Source organism: Sturnira hondurensis, unplaced genomic scaffold (assembly GCF_014824575.4).
Source record: "Sturnira hondurensis isolate 20B ecotype Veracruz unplaced genomic scaffold, ASM1482457v3 Scaffold0006437, whole genome shotgun sequence".
Classification (NCBI taxonomy): Eukaryota; Metazoa; Chordata; class Mammalia; order Chiroptera; family Phyllostomidae; genus Sturnira; species Sturnira hondurensis.
This window is the reverse complement of record NW_028079068.1, coordinates 9,318,068-9,342,357: the sequence shown is the minus strand read 5'-3', so window position 1 is coordinate 9,342,357 and position 24,290 is coordinate 9,318,068. Positions and strand designations below refer to the sequence as shown.

At 46.7% G+C, this 24,290-nt stretch overlaps 1 protein-coding gene and 1 long non-coding RNA gene across 3 annotated transcripts in view; both read left to right on the top strand.

Annotated features, from left to right (window-relative positions):
* The window catches only part of KLHDC10 (kelch domain containing 10), a 55,240-nt gene extending 39,904 nt beyond the window's left edge, over window positions 1–15,336 (top strand). For both annotated transcript variants that reach the window (XM_037049203.1, XM_037049201.1), the window contains 6 exons: window positions 1,121–1,269; window positions 5,323–5,407; window positions 6,508–6,574; window positions 7,326–7,373; window positions 9,329–9,468; window positions 10,292–15,336. In XM_037049203.1, the coding sequence (XP_036905098.1) occupies window positions 1,121–1,269; window positions 5,323–5,407; window positions 6,508–6,574; window positions 7,326–7,373; window positions 9,329–9,468; window positions 10,292–10,501 (699 nt within the window). In that variant the 3' untranslated portion in view covers window positions 10,502–15,336. The remainder of the gene's footprint in view (window positions 1–1,120; window positions 1,270–5,322; window positions 5,408–6,507; window positions 6,575–7,325; window positions 7,374–9,328; window positions 9,469–10,291) is intronic.
* A 4,413-nt stretch (window positions 15,337–19,749) lies between these two features.
* LOC118989239 (uncharacterized) lies at window positions 19,750–22,933 on the top strand. The gene is made up of 2 exons (XR_005066968.1): window positions 19,750–19,800; window positions 22,734–22,933. It is a non-coding gene; the product is annotated as an uncharacterized LOC118989239 (long non-coding RNA).
* Window positions 22,934–24,290: the final 1,357 nt, after the last annotated feature.

The following is a 24,290-nucleotide window of genomic DNA, read 5'->3' as shown; positions in this document are numbered from 1 at the left end:
CGTTTATTCTGGGGACAAACAATGCCAGAATTTTTTTTATTGCTACCGGTTTTTAATCTGGAGGGTAAAGATACTGTGGTTAATATTTGACTTTTTAGTTTTGATATGAAATTTTAATTTATAAATCTGGTATCTTGCTGCTTGCCCCTTTTCCCCCTCTTTATTTCTTATCCAGTTTAGGATTATGATCTAGACTTGTGTGGAAGTTTTTTAAATGGCAGGACCGCCTGCTCCCCCNCCCCCCCCCCCCCCCCCCCACACACACACCTCTACTCCCACCTCCAACAAGAGACTGGCTCGGCCTGGTCCGGGATCTGTCATCTTTAGAGTGAAAGGGTCTCTGGAGAGCTTTCTGACTCAAGTAGCAGAGTTGGTGATCCTTGCGCCTAAGGTCTGAGCCAAAACAGATTGTGCAGAGATTCCTTTGCAGGCAGGTTCCTGCGCTTCAAACCTGGGCTTGGAAAATTGTATCCAAAAAGACAGGGTGCAGCTCACTGTATGTCAGAGACCCTTCGAGAATAATGGGCTAAACTTAAAACAACCAATCTTTGGCTGGCGTAGGCACTGATGGAGCGCTTCGGAGCTCCATGCGGAGGCGCAGGCCCGGGAACTGTCTGCCCCCGAGGGAGGCACCGAGACCCTGAGGAGTGAGTGTAGCAGTAGGCAGACTTACGTGAAGGAGAGTCTCGTGGAAAGGAAAACGCCAAGTTTGGGGACTGACTCCCAGCTCTAGATCTTACCTGAGGGGTTCTGGGGGCTTCCTTTCATGTCCACTCCTTCTTCTTGAGCGCATTTTTCCTCAGACTGCTTAGAAAGACGAGCCGCTTTCAGTGGAAACGCTCATGCCCTGATCTATAAATTCTTTGGTTGCCTGGAAGTCCTAAGGATTAGCTGACCCCCTTGCCAAGGTGGAACTTGCTTTCCAGCTGAGCACAGTTTACCTTTCTAAAAATAATCTCTGTAGTCTCTAAAATCTGTAGTCCTTTAAGGGACTGGTATTCTTGAAGGTTAAAAAACGCAAGAGGATTTCATAAAACTTAATTTTGGGGTATCTAATAAGTTCATATTCTTTAGTCAAGTGCTAACGAGTGGGTCTTGCTCACTTTCCCCCACTTTCCAGGCCATGGCTATCATCAATGGCTCCCTTTATGTCTTTGGAGGGACAACTGGCTATATTTACAGCACAGACCTGCACAAACTAGATCTTAACACCAGAGAGTGGACACAACTGAAACCAAACAACCTCTCCTGTGATCTGCCAGAAGAGAGGTGAGGTTCTGGGATTAAAGCATGTGTATTCTTTCTTCCTAAGATTTGACTTTTTTCAGAATGTTGGTAATGTGGTTTGAAACAACCCTCTGGCCTGGTTAAAATAGCCAGCTGGTTGTTAGATCCCCATTTAGCATTAAAGCAGGGTCTCCTGGTCAAGGATTGATATTTCCCTCTAAACTATACAATTTTTTTTCATGTTATGTCCTCATATATTTCAGTTTTTCTGTGTTAGGAAGATCGTAACACTTCGAAGAGGAAAACAGTAGCAGCGATTGTAAATAAGTTTCATATCACAGGCAAAACAATTTTACTTTCTGGTTATTTTTTTAAAATTTCCCTTCTTAACTCGCATATCAGGAGTCTTTGGCTCATTTGCCCACAGCTGTATCCCCAGTGCAGGGCTTGGTGCCTGTAGTAGGACCCAGAGAAAACGGACTCGAGGGTGAAAACTGATGGGAAGGGGGGGGCAGGAGGGGGAGGGTGGTGGGTGGAGGGTTTTTCACTTTAATTGCTTTGTAAAACACTCACGCATCCCGTGATTCTCTCTAGCTGCCTTCTAGTAGGTCCTAGCTTCTTCACTGTTCTTTCCTAATAGCAGTTGCCTCTTAGGAGTCAACTCACTGGAAAACCTAGTGAGATTGTTTGCCCTCTAGTTTAAAAGCAAAGATAATAAACAGTTTTTCAAATCTCTCTGATAGACTAATCCAAGATCTCTTTGTTGTCTTTCAAGAAAATGGTATGTAATTGCTAAGGAAGAGTTTATCTTTATTGTAGGATGTTAGTAGGCTGACGGTTGCAGACCAGCCACCATGAGAGGGCTTGGGAGGTGGACTAGTAACTGGAATGATTTTGATATAATCTATTTTGTCAGCACCATGGCCTTCAGGAAAAGGAGGAAATAAATTAAATTTTCAAAGCATTTTAAAAAATTATATTTTATTGATTATGCTATTACAGTTGTCCACATTTTTCCTCTTTGCCCCCTTCCACCCAGCACCCTCACTCCCTCAGGCCATCCCCACACCATTGTCTATGTTCATGGGTCATGTGTATAGGTTCTTTGGCTTCTCCATTTCCTGTACTGTACTTTACATCCCCCTGTCTATTTTGTACTTACCAATTTGTACTTCTTAATCCCCTTACCCCATCCCCTCCCATCTGTCAACCATCAAAATGCTCTCTTCATCCCTGATTCTATCTCTGTTCTTCTTGTTTGCTTAGTTTGTTTTTTAGATTTAATTGTTGATAGATATGTATTTATTGCCATACTACTTTTCATAGTTTTCATCTTCCTTTACTTAAATAAGTCCCTTTAACATTTCATATAATAATGGTTTGGTGACAATGAACTCCTTTAATTTTTTTCTTGTCTGGAAAGCACTTATGTGCCTTTCTATTCTAAATGATATCTTTGCTGGATAGAGCAATCTTGGATGTAGGTCCCTGCTTTTCATGACTTTGAATATTTCTTGCAAATCCCTTCTAACTTGCAAAGTGCCTTTTGAGAAATCAGCTGACAGTCTTTGGGTATACCTTATAGGTGACTAACTTTTTTCCTCTTGCTGCTTTTAAGATTCTCTCTTTATCTTCAATTGTGGATAATTTAGTTATGATGTGTCTTGGAGTGGGCCTCTGTGCATCCACCTTGTTTGGGACTCTGTGCTTCCTGGACTTGCATGTCTCTTCCCTTCACCAAATTAGGGATGTTTTCTTTCATTATTTAGTCAAATAGGTTTCCAATTTCTTGCTCTTTCTTTTCTCCTTCTGGTACCCCTATGATGCAAAAGTTGTAATGCTTGAAGTTGTCCCAGAGGCTGCTTACACTGTCCTCATTTTTTTGGATTCTTTTTTCTTCTTGTTGTTTTGACAGGTTGTTTTTTCTTCCTTGCGTTTCAAATCATTGATTCAGATTTGGGCTTCATCCACTCTACTGTTGTTTCCCTGTAAATTGTTCTTTTTTTCAATTAGTGTATCCTTCATTTCTGAATGGATCTTTTTTATGCTGCTGAGGTCCTCACAGAGTTCCTTGAGCATCCTTATAACCAGTGTTTTGAACTCTGCATCTGATAAATTGCTTATCTCCATTTTGTTTAGCTCTTTTTCTGGAGTTTTCATATGTTCCTTCATTTGGACCATGTTTCTTTGTCTTCTTATTTTGGCAGCCTCCCTGTGTTTGTTTCTATGTATTAAAAGTAGAACTGCTTTGATTCTGTGTCTTGGTAGTGTGGCCTAATATAGTAAGTGCCCTGTAGGGTCCAGTGGCACAGCCTCCCCTGCCATCCAAGCTGGGTACATGAGGTGCACCCTTTGTGTGAGATGAGAACACCCTCCTGTTGTAGTTGAGCCTTGGTTGCTGTTGGCAGGTCAATGGGAGAGATTTACACAGGCCAGTCAGCTGCAAGGACTGGCTGTGACCATTGATCACCAACCTCTGCCCTCTGTGGAACGTCAGCTGTGCAAGGACAGGGTGGTTTCCCTGGTGGTGTAGGCCAAGGTCAACCCCAACCTGTGTTTTGCCCTGGGTCACCCTGCGTGAGCTGTAAAGCAATTTAAGATGGCTGCTATTTGTGCTGGGCTTGGAGAGTCCCAGGTGAAGCTAAGCTGTCAATCTGGCTAGCTGCTCCACTCCTGCTGCCCAGCCTGGGTGCTCGCTGTTGTTTGTTTGAGAGGATTTAGGAAGTTGTGAAGCATGAGCCAACACCAGCCATTCTGATGGAAAAGCAGCTTTGGTGAGCCTGTAAGCTGGGTGGGGTGAAGTGTCAGGGAATCTCCAGGGTGGGGAAAACAGTGTTTGCCAGCTTGATGGAGTCTCAGATATGGCACCAGCTTGCCAGCTCTGTGGGGAGAGGGTTTAGAAAAGGGACAATGGCCTCTTCTCACCTCAATGTCAGACCCTCAGTTCCTCTCTGTATGCCACTGGTGCCTTTCTAGCTGCTACCGTGCTGCTGGGCTCAGAGGGAGTGATTCTGAGTAGGTGGGTCTGTGTGTGGGTTCTTTAAGAGGAACTGCTTGGGGCTTCAGAAGTTTCTTCCATTGACTCAGTCCCCACTGGCTTTTGTAGCCAGAAATTGTGGGGATTTATCTTCCTGGCATTGGAACCCTGGGCTGGGGGTCTGGTGTGGGACTGACACTCCTCACTCCTAAGATCGCTCTCCTGAATTTTTATCTACTACACCTGTATGTGGGACCAGCCTGTTCAGCATCTGTGTCCCTCCTGCCAGTCTGGATGGATAATTCCATAGTTGTCAGACTTACATTCAGTTCGACTTCTGATGGTTCTGAGTTCTGTATTTGAGTTATAAAAATTCTGATGTGGTTGTGAGAGGCGTCGCGCCATGTCTGCCTGTGATGCCGTCCTGACTGGGGTCTTCAAAGCATTTTAACATGGTTGCCTTCTTTGAATCATTTATGGACAAATACATTGCTTCAGCTTGTACCTAAACTGCTTGGGTAAAAGTTCTAGTAGGCGTTTCACATTACATCCATAGTTGTATGTAGCCTATTTTCTTCTGGTATCTTTGTATCTGTTAAGTGAATATTTTTGTTTGAAAGCCCAAAGTCTAGGATTTCTTATTAAATGTAGACAGATCACATTTTAAATCTCTATAATAGCTTCCCTCCTATGCAAAGTTATCACAGAAAGATTATAGAAAATCTAGAAAATACAAATAAGCAAAATGAAGAAGTAAAAAACAAAACCTAAACTCAGATAACCAGGGTTAACATTTTCGATATAACCTTATAATAATTTTCTTTGCATATTTACTTATCTATAAAATTTTAATGGAATTATCACCTGTCTGCTCTTATATACCATTAAAACATCTTCTCAATATATTAATAATTTTGTATGTTGACATTCTTACTGGTTCCATACTAATGTATATTATTTATATTTTATAATTTATTTAACCAGTTCACTATTATTAAGTACTTAGGTTATTTCTAATAATTTATTATTATAAATAATGATCCAATAGAAACCTTTATGGCTAAATCTTAGGTAGATAATTTTTCACTTAATTATAAACATTTTATTGTGTATTTCAGATACAGACATGAAATTGCACATGATGGGCAGAGGATTTACATCTTGGGAGGTGGTACTTCCTGGACAGCTTATTCCTTAAACAAGGTATTATTAAAAAGAAAAACAGAGAGAGAGAAGTATAGAGGGAGTCATGTGCTATGCTAAGCAAGATAATTCTGTTACTGTAGATATTCTCATTTTAATTTTTGTTACTGTTTGATATTTTAATTCCTCATCAGCATCTATTTTACGTTCCATGCTCTTTGTCATGTAAGGTTGAACTCTGTGCCCCCGATATGCTCTCCAGTTGACAGCTGCATTATCATATACTGAATATGCTTTATGAAAATTATCCCCTTATGCTGGATGAGGAAGGTGACTAAAAGGAAGATATAGTAGTTTGAATGGAGCAACTAATGAGAATTGAAACCAGGATTCTCAGAATGTCACATCCCTCTCGCTGTCAGTGCTCTGTATCTAAAAAGAACAAGTACTTTTAGGGCTATGTGTCACTCACTTTAGAACGCTGAGCTCTGAAGAGCTTTTCTTCATCTGTCCCTGTGGCATTTCTCAGTGCACGTGTCCCAGGGGAGGCTGGAGCAGGCTGCAGAGGGAAAGAGAGCTCCCACTTTGCTTCGGAGCCTTAATGGTCTTTTTCAAGTTTGGTCTAAACTGTATTTCCCGTGTTTTCTTACCAACACTTGCTTTTTTTTTTTCTGTTATAAAAATGATGCATTTGGCCCTGGCCGGGAAGCTCAGTGTCATCTGATCCCCAGGGTTGCAGGTGCAATCTCCAGTCAGGGCACACACAGGAGTCAGCCAGTGGACGCATAAATAAGCGGAACAACGAATCGGCATTTCTCTCCCTCCCTCTCACCTCTCCTCTTCCCTCTCTGCTTCCTCTTCCCTCCCTTTTTCTAAAATCAATTTAAAGATGATAATATTCATTGTAGAAAATGCAAAAGTTTCAGAACTCCACTACTTTACTTCATTTTTTTATGATTTTAAAATATTGAGATCATATCTGTGCTTAATTTTTAATTGTTTCATTGAACATTTTAGCTTATATTAGAATTGGCAAAAAAGCAGATAAAAACAAAGGCAAAGAAGACTTTTCAACCACGAGATATGTTTGTACCGGCTGTTAAAGGTTTAGTTTTCGGTCTAGCTAAAATCATTTGTGTATCTTTTTTTTTCTCTCCAAGATCCATGCATACAACCTTGAAACAAATGCATGGGAGGAAATTGCAACAAAACCCCATGAAAAAATAGGTAAATTTATAATACTTATTCATCTATCTTTAACAAATGTGTTTTATACTTTTAGATGTTTTGGAAGGGGAAATTAATTTTATTGAATTAATGACAAGTAAAATATCTGTTGAACTAGTATTAGAAATTACTCATATTCCTTAGCTGAATTATTCCTTTTCTTCAGCAATTGAACAGAGACTTTTATATTTTTTTAAAATTTAAAAAATTTAAAAATGTTATTGTATAACAGTTGTCTCAAATTTTCTCCCTTTGCCCTCCTCCCCCCAGCCCACCCACCACTCCCACAGTCAGTCCCCACACCGCTGTCCATGTCCATGGGTCATTCAAACAGGTTTTTTGACTAGTCCCTTCCCCTGCTTTCCACCATTATCCCCTTCCACCCTCCCCTCTGGCAGGGGATTGCGGAATTCTGTGGAAGCTGGGAAATATGGGTGGGATAAGAAATAGGTACTTAAATCAAGATCTTCCTGTCTGTGGATAAAAAGGCTTGGGAAAGCCACTTCTAACCCCTGACCCTGCCACCCCAGTTGGTTTTCCTGGCACCCTAACATTGTACCGCTCTGAGACTTCTAACAGCTTTATGTTAGTGTGAAATTAGGAAGGACTGGAAGGGCTAGTCATTGTTTACTGAATGCAACAAAGGGATTGTTTTAAGTAAGATACTCAGAGTATGTCTTTCCCTGGGTCATATCAGTGTTATTCCCAGTCTTTCTGTGAATAAGGAATTTCTGTGTTTATGTCTTGGTAGGTTTCCCTGCAGCCCGAAGATGTCACAGTTGTGTTCAAATAAAAAATGGTAAGGAATTCCAAATAATGTCTTATTTCTTAATGATAGCTACTTAAAAGAGGCTATCATTTGGGAAGAATATATTTCTTGTAGTTTCAACTTAAAGGGAAATCCATAAAACTATGCCTCTCTCAGCAATTTTTATAAAATAAACTAATATGTTTGGGTTCCTTCAGTTATCAGAGAAGTTGAAAATTGATGGTAAGTAAGCTTTTATTATACCACCTGATTTTCAGCACTCCACTGCAGCCGATATTGGGGATTATGGTGGGGAATACTAATAATCTTGACATGCAGTGGAGACCTCAGTGAATGTTATATTAAAATTGTAATGACATCTTCAGCCCTGGCTGGCATGGCTCAGTGGACTGACCACTGGCCTGTGAACCAAGGGGTTGCCGGTTCGATTCCCAGTCAGGGCACATGCCTGGGTGTGAGAGGCACACTCCCCCAACACATTAATGTTTCTTCTTTCTCTCTCCCTTTCTCTAAAAAATAAGTAGTAAATAAATAAAATCTTTTTAAAAATTGTTATAATATCTTCAGAATGTAATTTCATAAAGTTTGTGCTGTTCCCTGTCTGATGCTAAATAGAATTCTTAGCTCATTCTTTGTCCTTATGACAACAAAGGCATTGTCTGGCTGCAGAAAGCCACCGCAGCTGCTTTATCTGAGTGTGATAAATGACTCCTCTTTGGGTAACCTTTCTGTCTTTTAATTTACTGCTTATTTTATAGTTTGATGCAGCACCTAAAATTTCTTTCTGGGAGGAAGTTGTGTGTAACCGAGTTTGGTAGCCCGTGTCCTTTCAGCGGCTTCGTTTGGACTTGACTAGGATTGCGCTGCCCTCTCTAGTGCAGAGGTTCTTTGCGCTATGCTGCTGCTTCTGGATAAGATGTATCGACAGTGGCATTGTTCAGCCTTGCCTCTCTAAGAATGGAGCTGTACTTTTCTTGAATCCTAGCCAAAAAGGTTTCCAGTATATTTAATAGTATAATTAAGTATTGGCTTAAACTTGATCTAGACCTGAATTAAGACATCTATTAATTTGATTCTTTGAGACCACGTACCACACAAACAGAATTCAGCTTTAGTTCTGGGCATTTAGTTTGAAGGCACACATAACCTTTGTTACAAGTTGTCTAATTAGTTATAACTAACTGGATTCACAAAAACAAAAACAAGCAAAACAACAAAGAACTTTGATTTGGGGAAGGTCTTTCTTCTGGTGTAAATAACCATTTATATCAAACAGGGTTCCTAACTGTCCTCTTTGAGCTGAAGGAAGCTTGGAAGGCCTTCTTCTGGGCCCCACACTGGGCACTTCATAAATGTCTCTCCTCAGGTTAAAGGTCTGTGTAAAGAACATCCGTCTCCACGGACAGACACATGTCAGTCCTTTCTAGGACGTTACTGAAAGGGAGAGTTCGCAAACTGGTGGTCTGCAGATGTGTTTTATTTGGCTCACACGTGTATTAAAATTTTTTGAGTTAATAGATAACACCTAAACATCAAAATATTTCACTTTTAAAGAAATGCAGATTTCCAGGTTCTCTTGAAAAAAAATGGGAACATCTGGCCATTACTGCCCTTGCGTCCTGCGCGGTGTGAGCAGCTGCCGCCGCATGCCCTCGCCCCCTTGGTGCACATGCACTCCTGTTTGTCCCTTTCCCCGGACCTCCTTGCTCATTTTCTTTCTATGCCTGGCACCTAGAGATGAAGCCAGACATGCAGCCTCCTTAGGGCCTGCTTCCTTAGTCCCAGCGAAGATCCCAACATCGTGTGCGAACTCTGCTGAGGGACGAGGCGGCAGCACAAGAGGCCTGCCCAGCTGACGTCCTCTGCGGCTCGGGGAGTTGGCCGAACCGGGCCCAGGCCAGCCAGCCGCGTGCTCTAGTTACAGAACATGCAGTAGCTGTGGTTCATTTTCTCTGTGTGATCTTGGCTTTCTCTTTTTTGGATAGATGTGTTTATTTGTGGGGGCTACAATGGAGAAGTGATCCTGGGAGATATCTGGAAATTGAATCTGCAGACTTTTCAGTGGGTGAAGCTTCCCGCTACCATGCCAGAGCCCGTTTACTTTCACTGCGCAGCTGTGACTCCGGTGAGCTTTTGTTTTCCTGTTGTCCCCACGCAGGTGCAGGTGCTAGGGGCATCTTCTTAGGGGTATTAGCAGGAAGAAGAGATTCTGATGTTAGCAAACCTGGGATTAAGAATGTGGTTTTAGCCCAGGCTGGTGTGGCTCAGTGACAGCCTGCGAATCGAAAGGTCACTGGTTCGATTCTCCGTCAGGGCACATGCTTGGGTTGCAGGTCAGGTCACTAGTTGGGGGTGTGTGAGAGGCAACCAGCAAATAAGATACATACATGTTTCTCTTTCTTTCTCACTCCCCTTTTCTCTAAAAGTAAATACATTAAATCTTTAAAAAAAAGAATTTGTTTTTAAAACCTTCTTCCAGAATTAGCTCTTCTTCTGAAAAAAGGGGAGAAAACACATCATCTACAAATTTAAGAGGGTGGCACAAATGTGAGAGAAATGCTGCGTGTGCTGTTCGGGCCGCCAGTGGTGAGAAGGGTTTCCTGAGAGGGCAGAATAGGTTTACCCCGAGATGCTGTGTTATTGAAGATTCTGCTAATTTTTTGAATGCAAAGACCTTGATTTTCATTTCTGTATTCCCTGTGTTGAGTATAACGTATACTTTAATGTTTGTTGAAGTTAAAAAAAAAACTATGGTTTTTCCCTTACGAGCTCATTCATTATTTAAAACCGGTCTTTATCCCTGAAAACGATGTTGGGGTCAGTGAGAAATATTTTGTTTCATTTCATCTCAGTTCAGCCTACGATGAGTTATGTTGCTTGAATCTCCAGCCTTAGTGTCTGTTGCTCTCCATCTGAATCTGTCCTCTTTGACTGCCATTTGCTCATAGGCCGGCTGCATGTACATCCACGGCGGAGTGGTGAACATCCATGAGAACAAACGGACTGGCTCCCTGTTTAAGATCTGGCTGGTGGTGCCCAGCCTGCTGGAACTGGCCTGGGAGAGGCTGCTCGCGGCCTTCCCTAACCTGGCCAGCCTCTCCCGAACACAGCTCCTGCACCTCGGACTCACACAGGGACTCATCGAGCGCTTGAAATGAGGATTTCTGGACTGTTCATTGATACTGGAAATGTTAATTTAAAGAGACTCCTTTATTTATGGGCAGTGTAGAATGTGCTACAAAGAGGATTGGTTACCCTGATCAAGGCCTTATTCAGAAAATACATCAGATGCCTTTCGTACATTGGTTTTAAGTTTATGGAATCTCACTTTCCCTCGTGCTTCTTTCTTTGCCTCTCTCCCTCCCGCCCCAGCGCACATACACAGACACACGCTCCCATGCTATACTCCCTCTTCCTTGACGGAGCCGAGGGAGAGGCTGGAAATACCTAGCAATGTTATGAATCAAGATAAGAATTTTTTAGATGAACTTTCAACATATGACCATGTCAGCCAGGCTGTATAAATTAAAGCAACATCATCAATGAAGACAAAAATAAAATTAAAAAATTTTAAATCTTGCAACAACAGCAAGATGTTTGGGGGCTAGAACAAGAAGGCTAACCTTGAGAATCTTGCGGGCTGTATGTAAGCTAGATGTTTAACTTACTGTTTTCTAGGCTACATCTGAGTAGCTGGTCTGATGGTAGCTGTGGTTGACATCTTGCTGCAGAGATACCCAAACCTCATTTTTGACTTTGGAGGGAATTTAAGCAGCTCAGCAGCTCTTGATTAGCGATATCTTTTCTCATCCTTATGGTGCCAGCAATGCTGAGAGTTGACAATGGCTTTGTCAGAAAACTTATGTGTGTGTCATAGTTGTGCTGTTTGTTGTTGCTCTTAGAAATTATGACACCAAGCACGTTTCAAATCAAGAAACTTACGGTGGCCAAAGTTCTTCGTTTGCGCGGTTTTGAAATTCTATGCTTATTAATGGTTATCTCTTTGACTTCTTACTTCTCCATGGGGAATTGCAGACCCAAAATATGTGGCACAAACGCTGTGGGACGTAAATGTAAGCCCGTGAGAGGCCAGAGAAGAGCCGGGCAGGGGCCTTCTACTCTGGGCTCTGGGCTTTGACTGCCATACCAACTGTTTCCTTTTAGAACTTGCTTCTTTTCTAGTTCTGGGCCGTGCACCTGCCGTTTTCTTCGGCGATGGGTTGTTTCTCTAGAAAGCCAGTTGGCCCTTGATATTTCTCTCAGCTTATTGCTTCCTTTTCTGTCTGCTTTAATGTACACGGTGCTGTAATTGTCTAGTAAATGGATCAAAGGTCTTAGGAGAAAAACCACAGGTCATCCTTCCCGAAGAACTAAGCATCATTTTAAAAACTTGCACGGGGAAGGAATGGAATAGAGGGTCATTCGCCTTTTAGTGTGAAATTCTAGCTCTGGTTTGTGTTGTGTTGACGTTTAATTCTGAAGAAGAAATGACCTAAATTTTCCCTTGCTTTGCCATCAGGCCATGGGAGCAGTTCAGCAGGTCAGCGAGAGGTGAGCACGCAGCAGGCTCCAGGTGCGTGGCAGGTGCTAAAGGCATCGGTGCTGATCATCCTGTTGCTAACCTCACAGCGGGAGACTCAGATGGGAGCCAGGGGACGCATTTTTCCTTTAAGTGCCTCTTTTTCACTTAGCTCTTAAAGTTTTTCTTTCTCCTTCATCCCAGAAGGGATATCTTTAGCTCATGTGTGGATTTAAAATCACCTTTGAGTCATGGCTAAAAAGTTCCCATCTAGTGTTCAGTTCTTGGGTAGAGAAGGGTGTGGTTTCTAGACTGGAACTCCTAACTCGGAGGCCTTGTTATAACATCCTATCCATGTTGGGTTGAGTTCAGGGAGCCTGCGTTTGGCAAGGTCTTGCAATAACCAATCATCTGTGAATGTGGGCCCTTTCATGGGGAATGAGGGCCGTGGGGGAGAGGCAGGAAAAGGAGGAACTCCTCTAGAGGTCCCACCCCCACCTTGCCACGCCCAGTCTGTTTGGCATTTAACTCACCGCCCACTGCTGGGCTTGTTCCAATGAGGAGTTCTCTCCAGAGAAAGTCAGTCTGCGCAGCCCCGTGAGGTCGGAACAGGCTCGGCTGCACAGCTCCAGCCTGCTCTCTGAAACAGGGCTCTGGGAAGGATGGCCAGAAGTAAACAAGTCATGCTGTCTAGGGTGATGAAAGGCTTTTGTCATGGATTTACATAGGGACCAAAGACTAGAATGCCCAGCCTCCGTGCTCCTCCTCCCATGCTTCTTGGGATGTAAGTGGGTGCCTAGCTTTTTTACACCGTGGAGCTGGAAAGAGGGTCCGGTTCAGGCCACACTTGCCAGCATCCTTTTTAAAGCCTCTGACGGCTGACTCCTTTGAGGTAGACTTTGGAGGCCTGACACCCAAGACCTTGTGTGTGACATTTTCATACAAGTGTACATCTTTGGTCTAAAGTGTCTTTTAATGCAACACTGGTGACAGTGACGTAGTGTGACCGGCTCCAAGTGCCGTAGAACCGCACATTGTGCACATGTCCTGGGTGCCAAACGAGACTGTGTGTGTGACGACTTAACCGTCGATGTCTGGGGGTCGCTGGGCATTTTAGTGTACCTATAACCAGCTTTTAAAGTTATCCTTTAACTCTGAACTCCTGGCACTGCTACTTGATCTAGGAAGTGTGTGCCTGCTGCTTCTCTGCCTCTCCGAGGTGCTCCCAGCCATCCACTGCAGCCCTGTAACTTAAGTGCAATATAGAGAAACACATGTGGGTATAGCAGATTCTATATAGGGTATGACTGGAACGCAGGTAGGCACTTGTATCTGTCTTGGGGAAGCGAGCTCATTACTTTAGAGTCAGACTGCACCCAGAATTTGAAGATGTGGTTGGCTGGCTTAAGCCAATTCTTGGCAAAAGCTGGATTTTCGAGTCTGCGTTTTCTTACTCCCATCCTTGGGTTCGTTAGCATTGAGACTTCCTCGGTCTTCTCTGTGCTTTCTCGTGTTGGCATGTCTGCCTACATTTCTTTGCCCAGGAACAAGGAAGTCTATCTGTGAGAGTGTCCTAAATGGAGAGTTAAAACCTAATATTTAATACTACCGGTTCTCCTGTGTATATAATAATTTATCTGTGAATGTCATACTTTAAGTAAAGAAAATCATACTTTCTTAATTTAATAAAGTGTTTTCCACATCCTGGAAAAATCTATAAAACAATATAGAGTAGGTTGAGATTTTAACTATTCTTCAGGGGCCAAACTGAAACCCTTTCCACTGATATGATGTAAAACTTTGCGCTAAACTATTCATGCCTGTTACATAGCTAGATTTAAAAATTTATTAAACACATTTCTAAGCAAAAGGTACATTAATAGTGACCTTTGGTTATCCAGTGTAGCAAGTGTAAAGCACAGATCACTGAAATCCATAGATAATCAATTTCAACTTTTCTATCAAACGGTGATTCATAGTTTTCCCTTCCTACTCTTTTCCCATAAGCACCTCCTTTTCAGGGGGTGGGGCTAATGAGTAGTTAGAAATGGAAAAGGAAGAATCACCGGAGGGGTTAGAAACCAGCAGACGTATCAGCAGCCTGGTCAGCTGTCATTGGCCAAACCGCCGACAGCTGTTGAAGGCTGAATGCGGACTCACTGGTGGGAGTCCTGAGTTTAGATGTTATTCTTCACTCCTCTGCTTTGCCATGGTCTTCTGCCCCGAGTTCTAGACTATCTGTCCTCTAACCCCAAAGAACCCTTAGCACTTACGGGAAGAAAAAGCAGTGTGTGATGCAGAGGAAAGCCCATTATTTAAACATGTTACTTTGGCTCTTGACATACTCGTTTCCCGCTGTTCTTGCAGGAGCCCGTTTTTCCCCTTGGAAATACCTTTCCCAGCCATGTCACTTGGCACATAGGAAAGGTTGAATGATCTCGGAGACTATGTTGTTGTCTTCATGCTGTAAAACCGCTTTGCCTTTTGGTGGTCTTACAGATGTGTAGAATGTGGTGCAGGTTACCGATTGCCTCCCTGTCAGCACTCTGATGTAGCACAAAAAGCCATTTTCCTTATTCTTCGTTGTCTGGCATGGAGCTCCAGGCTGGATGAGGGTTTATGGTGTCGTGATCATAAGCTCCAAAAACTGTCCCCATTAGCTTAAACTGGTTTGGTTCCCCCAAACACCTCGGGGCGCTGGGAGCGCCGGCGGGGCCTGAGGCAGCTCGCAGGGTTCTCCAGCCTCCGAGTGGGTCGCCACCAGGCCGTGCCCAGCAGCTGTGTTTCTCTTCTAAGGTCGTTCGGTTCGGTGGAAAGCAACTCCTCTTGTCTGGTGTCATGAGAAGAAGTTCTGAGTTGTGCTTCAAAAGTGGTGCCATCTTTTTAGTATAATTTTCATATTTTTCATTTTTTCCCCTTTTTAGAAGTCTCTTTTAAAGGCCCTGCTCAGTCAGTGTACAGGGTGAGCCGGAGGCGGTCGCGCCGCGTAGTCTTTGCTGTTGTACTAGTCACACATTTAGAAAACAAAGGGGGCATCCGAAACACACGGGCCTATAAAGCCACTTCCCTGTACGGAGTCTGAGCAGGGACAGTGCCAGGTATCGCCCTGTCAAGGCACCTGCCAAGGAGGATTTTCTGGAAGAACCTGGGCAAGAAGGGGAAACCTCTCTCACACGCCGTCTCCGAGGGCGGGCCCGGGCTCGGCTTCTCGTACAGGGTATGCTTAGGCCACGCACGATGCTTGCCTTACTGTAAAGCTATTGCCACAGTCCTGTTAAATAGTGTGGAAGTCCTTTTGCAGTTCGGTGTGCATGCTGTATGATCAGGACAGCTTTTCCACCTTGCCTGGTTTCCTACGAGCCGGTAGGAAATATAGTGAATTTACCCTAAAATGTCCAATCTGTATTTATGTACCTTGTCAGTGTTTTGCTGTTGGTTTTCTAAAACAATCTGATCAATAAATCTTATCCAAATCTATTTGGTTCAAGGCTGCCTTGATTGTCTGATGGTAATTTCTGTGTATGCGAGCTCACCTGTGTGACCTGAGTACCAGCCCCACCGCTCTCTGCCACCCCCCACCCACCAGGTCTACCTCTATGAATCTGTGGGTCACCCACTTGCCACCCTCACCTGCTGTGGGCTCCTCTCTGCTCACCATCTGGAACTCCGGGACACACAACAGTCCCCTCAGCAGAGCTCTGGTCCCTCCAGGACACAGCAACTGTGTGACTGGGGCACATGTCACGCTCCCTCTTACTGCCTCATCCCATCCAGTCTCCCGTCCACCGCTAGCCAAGTTTGGAAGGATGTAGCAATCCTTTTCTGAAGGGCTGGAGGAGCCACAGAGAACTGAAAGGGGAAATGTGAACCTTTATACAGAGTCACGACCATCTTTATGATTCGAGAGAAAAGCCCCAGGAGGAGCTGAGCCCTTCGCAGGGGCCCTTAGGGGACAAAGCTGCGTTCCCAGTTCTGGCTTTGGTCTTCCACCTGCGTCCCCCTGCAGAACCTCTGCTTTGTGTCACTTCACCCTCTGATAGGACCCCTTCTCCCAGCAGCGCTTTCCCCAGTGTCTCATGTCCCGAGCAGGCGTCCCTTTCAGGTCTAACATTCTGTGGTTATGACCAAAGGCTTGGAGCATAACAGGGAGCGTTGTACGTGAGCAGCCACACTGAGATGGGACCTGAGTTAGCTCTTCGCCTTGATCTTGGTATAAAGATCATTGATCGCTGCAGTGGGAGGTCTGCTACAAAAGCTGGCCCTTCCTTAGCGAGTGCCACAGCAGTGCAGGCTCCGAGGAAGAGCGCTGAAAATCGGGTGTGTGGTAGAACAAGGCCAGCTGCGGGGCCCAGAGGCATGCTTGTTAAAAATACAGGATCCTGGGCCCAAGTCCCAGCGATTCTGTTTTCCGGGGTGAATAGTTTAACAGACTCCTCTGTTGATTCTGATTTAGCTGATTTTTGGCATGTGGGAATCCACAACCCACAGCTGAGTAACTGCCTGGTGCTGGCTGAGATGACTGAGACATCTTGCTATCTTACTTGTCACTATCGTACTTAATGAGACACTGCAGGGAACTAGAGCAAAGGCCAGAATGAACGCTGCCCGATCTGTTAGAACTCTAGAGATGGCAGACTGGACCTCCACGTTGACCTCCTCTCCCTCTAGGAAAATCACTAAAGGAACAGGAAAAAGGCCTTACTTTCCTTTTCTCTAAAACGGGGCCAGTAACAGTAACCTGTGTCTTAACATTATTGTGTGGCTTAAATGAGTAGACGTGTAGAGTACTTTGAATGCTGGCTGGCGTGTAGTAAGTGTTATTAAGTATTTATTATTATTGTTCTCTATAGTTGATAGAACACGACATAATGGCAAAATATTTACTTAAAATTAGAGTTAACCAATTAAGAAGTTGAATGTAAGAAAATGAGTCAGGGAAGGCAGAATGATGTCAATGAGCTATCTCCTCATCTTCCGTAGCAGGAAGGTAACCTGTGGAATGTCTCAGATTGAAGTAATAAATAGTAGAGCATATTCATCAGAGATGTAAAGGCAGGTAACCAAAAAGCTGGCCATAGTGAGACAGGTGAGGAAGGAGAAAGGGCTGTGGCAGGGACTGCTGGTTTTTTTAGAAAGTACGATCCTGGTTTTTGTTAGTTTTTTCCCCCTCTTTCCTTTATAAAGCGGAACCCTTCACAGGTCTTTCAATTTAGCTCTTCAGGATACTGTAAATCTGGGTCCTTTCCAAAAAGTCAGATTGTAAATGGGTGATTCAAAGGGTCGGGCTGGAGTATTAGTATTTTTTATTTCTTCACTGATTCAGTTGTAGCCTGGCTGGTATTTGGGAATCTTTGATTTAAAAGCCAATCTTGCAAGCTAGTAGAAAGAAAAAAGTAAAGAGAAATAGGGAATTTTTTAAAAATACAGTCCCCTCCCCAGGAAAAGAGAGAAACAAATAAATAAACGGACGGCGGTGGTGGGGAGAATAAAACATACACAGTGTCTCAGGGTGTAAGTGTGATTTTCCCCTGTCATCCAGAGCCTATTCCCCATTATCCCATCCATTCATAAAATCAAGCAAGAACACTATCCCTAAGCAGAAGTTGTTTATGTCATGAACAGCAAGGTGAGAGGGGTCAAGGGTTTCTGAGTGACAGAGCCCACCCAGCAAATCCATCCCACACAGGCGTTGGGGTCTAGCCCCGAAGTGGCACATGCGGAAGTGAGACACATTCTCCGATTCCCAGACACAGTGTGTGTCCACGCCCCTCTCCAACGGTCAGCCCCACAGGACAGCCTCAGCAGCTCCCCCAGGAAGATACCCGGGCCCTGCTCAGAAACCAGCCGGGCCCACACCAGGGCTGCAGAGAAGGACAGGGGCAGGTGGGAGCTCTGGCCACTTACTATTTCAGGACCTCACACCATGCTGGGAGCTTTAGAGCAGTATTGCAAAAGGCAACTGTGAAAAGAAGAGAAAGCAGCTGTCTTTCCGTCTGTCACCTTTGAGGGGAAAGATATGTCAGTTCATCTTTTTTGAACCTTCCACCTAAACCCATCTGGCTGATGGCGCTAAGGTGGCTGTCTCTGACTGCCAAGGGTGTTTTCAAAACTTTCCCCCGTGCCACTATAAGGAAGCACACTTCCTTGCTCTGACGACCGAAAAGGAATACATTGGGCGTCTGGGAGTCCTTTTTCTCCCTAAGCCTCATCCTGGAGGAGATCGGACCACGGTTCAGGATGACAGCATCTGCCCCTTGCTCCCCCTGCACTGCCCAGACTCCCTCCAAAGCAAGAGTCCAGACCTGCCATCCATGAAGATATGCTGACCCTGAGGGGGCATGTACCTGAGGGGTGCCCTGGGGCACCGGGACTGTCAGCCCAGCCCTGCCTGGTTTCACCAGGATAGCAGAACCCAGCCCCTGACTCCTTCCATGTCAGCCAACCATTTTCCTGGTTCATTTTCTCATCAGCACACCGGTGTCAGAATGTAAACTTGGAGCTCTTACCCCCACGTCGTAGATCCGCAGGCCAAGCCAAGCCAAGTGAAGTGGTTTGCCAAAGGGGTTACCTAGATGTGTGCAGCTCAGAAACGGTGGCCCTGTCTGCAATTCTGAGAGGTTTCCTTCTTAAGAAATGTCACCCCTGGGAGGGGCCTGGCTGCAGGCAGCCCATGGTTGAGAAGACGCAGAAGGCCCTGAAGGATGTCTGGAGAACCGCATCCCCTATGGCTAGAAGTATCTGATGGAGGTGGAGGGGGGTGATGGTTAAGGCTGTGAAGACAGGGGGTCCTCGAAGCGCCATTTCCCCTCCGGGAGTGAGACCTCCGCCCGCCTCTGTCCCGTTGGGCCGCGGCAGAACGACCGTTGCGTACAGGGCTGGGCTGTCTAGGTGGAGTTTCTCCCAACGCAGCAAGATGGCCTGGAGCTTCCATCAGGGTGTCGCCGAGGCAGGCCGGGTGGCTTCTCTGCCTCCCTCTAGCGGGGAACAGGGCCGATCGAACTCTGCCAGGAGGGGGCGCCCGCGTCCGACTCCTGGGCTCCGGACCGCCCGCTGGGCGACAACTGCCCCCAGGAAGAGAGTGAGGCTCCGGTGGGGAAGCCCCGGCCTGGCGCTCGGCGCTGCGGGGCAGTGGCGGGCCGTGCCCACCCCGGCCGGTCCCGGCCGGTTGCGGCCCTGCCCTCAGGGAGCTTTTACGTGATGGGGCGCAGGCCGGCCAACTCACGGGGAGGGCTGCCAGGGGCTGGGGTTAGGGGGTCACCATTCTGAGAACCCAGTCAGTCTGCACGAGGAGCTAGGAGGACGACGAGGGAAAATGTTATTACACCAGGGACCACGGCCTTCCAGAAACTCCTGTTTCTTCTGCAAAGGGAAGGAGCCGTGCGGCAGGATCGAGGGGCGCCGGGGGAGGAGGACGGCCGCGCCGACCCCGGCAGCTGACGGGAACTAGCTTTACTCTAAGGGGCCGGGGAGAGGTGGAAGCCCAAGAGAACGCGAGGCGATTTCTGCGGCCGCCGCAGGCCCCATGTCAGGAGCCCTCGGCGGTACCCAAGGCGCAGAGCGAGGCTGGGCGTCAGCAGCCATCGCTCCCGCCCCTGAGCAGGCACCCTTGGGGAGAGAGCAGCTGCCCTGCTCCCAGCAGAGGCCTGGCACCCGCGGTGGCACCGCAGAGGCTTTGCTAACCCCAGCACCGCTGGGAGGAAGCCGGCGGGGGTAGCACTGGTGTGGTGGGGGGCGTGGGCGACCCTGACTAACGCAGCCCTAGGGCCCACAGCCTCCGCCGCAGCCCACCCCACGTGTCTAGAGAGCCCTGCGGAGGGAGGGGGAAGCGCCACTCTGAGCTGGAATGATCTGGTTTGGAGCGGCTGGTTCCCTCCTCCTCTCCCCCGCCCCCCCTCCCCCTTTCCGCGCCGGCTGGCTTGTGCCGCAGTCCAGACCAAGGTAAACGGAGAGGGGGACGGAAAGAACGCTCCGTTTCCATGGCAACTGGGAGGGCAGCCGCGGTGCTCTGGGAAGTCAGTGTGGCTTCCAGGGAAGAAAAGGCTCACTAGAAAAACAACAGGGGTGAGGCCCCTGCCCAGCGCACACGGAGCGGGTTGTTCTGGCGCTGGACGCACGCCTGGCTGGGGGGCGGGGAGGGCAGGAGTCGGGGGCCCCCTCCGCAGAATGGCAGATGAGGAGGGCGGCTAGGCAAACACCAGAAATGCTCCTGTAAAACTATCGACAGGTTGCTCAATCCTCATACCCAGGGAGCAGAAAACAGATGCCTGAGCTCTGAGCACCCCCAAATTCACACCTGGCTGTCCCTTTCCAGCAAATCCCGTGGGGTTCCTGGGCAGAGGGGCCGCCACAGAGGTCGGATCCAGAGCCCAAGGGTCCAGGACGGGTTTCTTCTGAAAGAGGGGCCCACACTGGTCTCCAGTGGTGGGGTGAACTGAGGGGTACTGCTGCCTCTCCTCTGTGGCCCTCTTAGCCTCCTGGGCTCTCTCCCTGTCTCTCCTTTAGTTTCCCTGGAAGGCTGACACCTTAGTATGGCTCCATGACTATGATGCTTCATCCTTTTGCTGAAGGGGTGAGTGTGATGGGAAAACAGAATCACTTCTGCCCAGGATTATGGATAGAAGTGATTGCTTTTCCGTTGCAGAACACCCAGAAATGCCAAGTTCATGGCCCCTGGATTCCAAACGGCTCTGACCTTAACTCCTGTCACTTGTCCTTTGGATCACTCTGCTCCATCCATAGCACGTCTTTGCTGTTCCTTCAGCAGCCGGGCACACTCCCCGGTCCAGGCCTTGGCGCTGTCGGGGAAGGCTCTTCCTCCAGCATTCACATGGCTGGGTCTCTCCCTGCCTTTTATTTCTTTACTCAAATGTCATGTTTTCAGTGAGACAGAGCCAGGGCAAGGGCGAGGTGTCAACGTGGGCTTCTCTGATCCCTCTGTATAAATTGTAGACTTCCCTCCACCCAGTACTCCCACCCTCCTCCTAAAAGAACGGAACGCCATCTCAGTATTTATCTTATTGTCCAACTTCCTCCATTAGGATGAAAGTGCCGTGAGGGTGAGAACTGTCCCTGTCCTGTGGGAGGGTGCACAGGTGGGCGGATGGGCAGATGGACTGGTGGAGGGGTGACGCTGTAGAGGGATGGGGGATGGATGGATGGGTGGGTGGATGGATCAATGAGGCCACAAGTTCGATAGGTTTTGCCTTTTACCTGTTCTCGAAATAAGTGAGAGGTGTGTCGCAGCCTCAGAAAAGGCCATCAAAGTGACCTAACACTCCTCGTAACACATGAGCTGCACAGGACACACTATTAAAAAGAAGAGGGAAAACTAGCTTAAGTAAAAAAGAATGAAGACGGATGCTGCTGTTCCTACCAGGCCTGGTAGCCCCAGCAGGCTTTATTTAAGATGCCTTCTATGAGACAGCATTGGAGAGACTGAAGTCGCCCTGAGGTCCAGGAGCTGGCCACTAGGGAGGGCAGGGCTGGAGGGCAGTAGCCTTGCTCTGCCCCTGCCCCTACCCCATGCTGAGGGCTTAGAGTAGGGTGGGTGATCATGAGGCAGCATTCTGGGCTTGGGGCCCGAATAGGGCTCCCTGGGAGGTCTCTGCTACGGAGACACTCAGCTAGCACCCGGGGAGGCAGTGTGAGGGTGGCGGTGGGCCAGGCCCGGAGCTCAGACACGGAGCCTGGACCCCTGCAGCAGGGGCTCCGCATGTACCTCTGCTTCAGGAGCCCCCGTTCCTCCCATCCGGTAAAGGCCCTGTAGCTAATCGGCAACAGCAGGTTCCAGGGATCCGTCAGTCAGTCAAAACTCCCACTTGCAGCGTGAGTCACCTTCAATTTCCTGCCTGCCTGCCTCTTTCCTGATTGACCCGATACATTCGGGACCACTTTATTGCTTTTGGCAAAAAAAAAAAAAAAGAAGAAAAGAAAAAGAAAAAACTGCTATTAAGATTTACAGAGCCCAAAGCCGGTACAGAGTAATCTTCATAGTAATTCACACAGTGAATTTCAAAAGATGAAAAGTTAGCATTTCAGAGGTAATTTCATAAAAAGGATTATCAGATTAATCACTGCATCAATTTAATAGTGGTGTCTAAAATAATTAATTAGCTTTCTTGGAGTTAGCAGTGCAGAAAGGGGCTCTGAAAGGTATAAAAATGGCTGTGTCAGATGGTATGTTTTGGGCAATAGATCTTGAGAGAATTCTTGTTGGAATTACCCCGTGCGTGGAATGTCTGTCGTGGGTTCTGCGGCACAGACACAATAATAAGGCGGGTGGGGGGGAGAAAGGGGAACGCTCCGGGAGCGCCCCCGTCTCTCAGGCTCTTTGGATGCGACTGGATGTGACTGGCGGAGGCTTGTCTGCCCCCGCTGAACGAAGGCTGCGCTGCCACGTGTTGAGTTGTCCTGCAGCCCCTGGAAAATGTGTCTAGCCGCACTGCGTGTGGACAGGCTGCTCTGAGGAGAGGCAGGTGTGAGTTGCGGCCCCCTTGTGAAATTACCTGGGAGAGCTCTGAGATGGAATAAGATCAGCTGGGCCAGGGCTACAAACAGTCTGAAGGTTTCCATAGCAACCCGGCACTCAATCAGCCGCCACATGTCGGGGCAAGGCTGTGTCCTCGGTGGGAGTTATGGATTGTCTTGTAACCCCTGCAAGAAGGAAAAAAAAAGCTATGCTGCAGTCCTAACCCCTAGGTCCCTCAGAATGTGACCTTATTCAGAGGTAAGGTCTTTACAGAGGGGATCAAATTAAAATGAGGTTATTAGGGTGGTTCCTAATGCAATATGACCGGTATCTTATTAAAATGGGAAAATTTGAGAAAAACACACAAAATAAGGGAAAATTCTATCCCAACCCCCCCCCCCAGAACTGCATGGGAACATGAAGGCAGAGATAAGGGTGATGCTTCTATAAGCAAAGGAAGACTGGCTTGTCACCAGATCTAGGAGAGAGGCCTGGAGCAGATTCTCCATCAGAATCCTCAGAAGGAACCACCACTGCCTACCCTACCCCTTGATCTTGGACTTCCAGCCTCCAGAACTGTGACAATAAATCTCTGTTGCTTAAGCCACCTAGTCTGTAGTACTTCCTTATGGCTGACCTGGGAAACTAATTCAGTGGGGCATTGTGGAGACTTGGGTGTCATTGTTTTTAACGTTCCTCTGTTTTTTTAAACACGACTTTTTAGAGCAGTTTTAGGTTCCCAGCACAATTGAGAGGAAGCTGGTGCGATTTCCCATCTACCCCCCCCGCCCCTACACAGACGCAGCCTTCCTCACTGTGAACATCAGGCACCATCGCGGTCCGTCTATTACAATTGACGAACCTGCACTGACGCACCCTTCTCTCACCCAGAGTCCGTGGTTCTCATTACGGTCCGCTCTTGGTGGTGGACATGCTGTGGGTCTGAATAAATGTATAATGACATGTGTCCACCATTACAGTACTTTATGGAATANCCCTACACAGACGCAGCCTTCCTCACTGTGAACATCAGGCACCATCGAGGTCCGTCTATTACAATTGACGAACCTGAACTGACGCACCCTTCTCTCACCCAGAGTCCGTGGTTCTCATTACGGTCCGCTCTTGGTGGTGGACATGCTGTGGGTCTGAATAAATGTATAATGACATGTGTCCACCATTACAGTACTTTATGGAATAGTTTCACTGTTTTAAAAGTCCTCCCTAGTCACCCCCCCCTTCCTCTAACCCTGGCATCCCCTGATTTTTGTACTCTCTCCATGGTTTTGTCTTTTCCAGAATGTCATATAGTTGGGATCATAAAGTATGTTGCCTTTTCTGGTTGCCTCTTGCATTTAATATTCCTTTAAAGCTCCTCCATGCCTTTCACAGCTTCATAGCTCACTTCTTTTTAGCACCAAAAAACATTCCATAGTTTAGAGGTACTACAGTTTACCCATTTCTATCTTACTTTCTTTGAAAAAACATTTAAAAAAAACCCTACCAGTTCAGGACAGAACGAAAAGATATGACAAATCTGGACTTCTGGCCAAGATGGAAGCATAGGTAGATAACACTTTACCTTGCACAACCAAAAGAGTAAAAACAACAAATTTAAAAACAAAAAACAACTGGAGCTGACAGAAAATTGAACTGTATGGAAGTCCCACAACCAAGGAGTTAAAGAAGAAACATCCATCCAGACTGGTAGGAGGGGTGGGGACGGGCAGCTGGGTGGAACGGACGCACAGCACGGAGGTGGCTGGTGGAGTGGGCGGTCCTAGGTTCGTGTGCGGATAAACTGGGGGGACAACTTGGGAGAGACAGACCTCGCAACCCAGAGCTCCATCTCAGGGAAATAAAGCCTCAAACCTCTGACTGAAAACTCCTATGGGAGTTGAGGGGCCAGGAGAAACTCCCAGCCTCACAGGAGAATTCACTGGAAAGACCCACAAAGTCC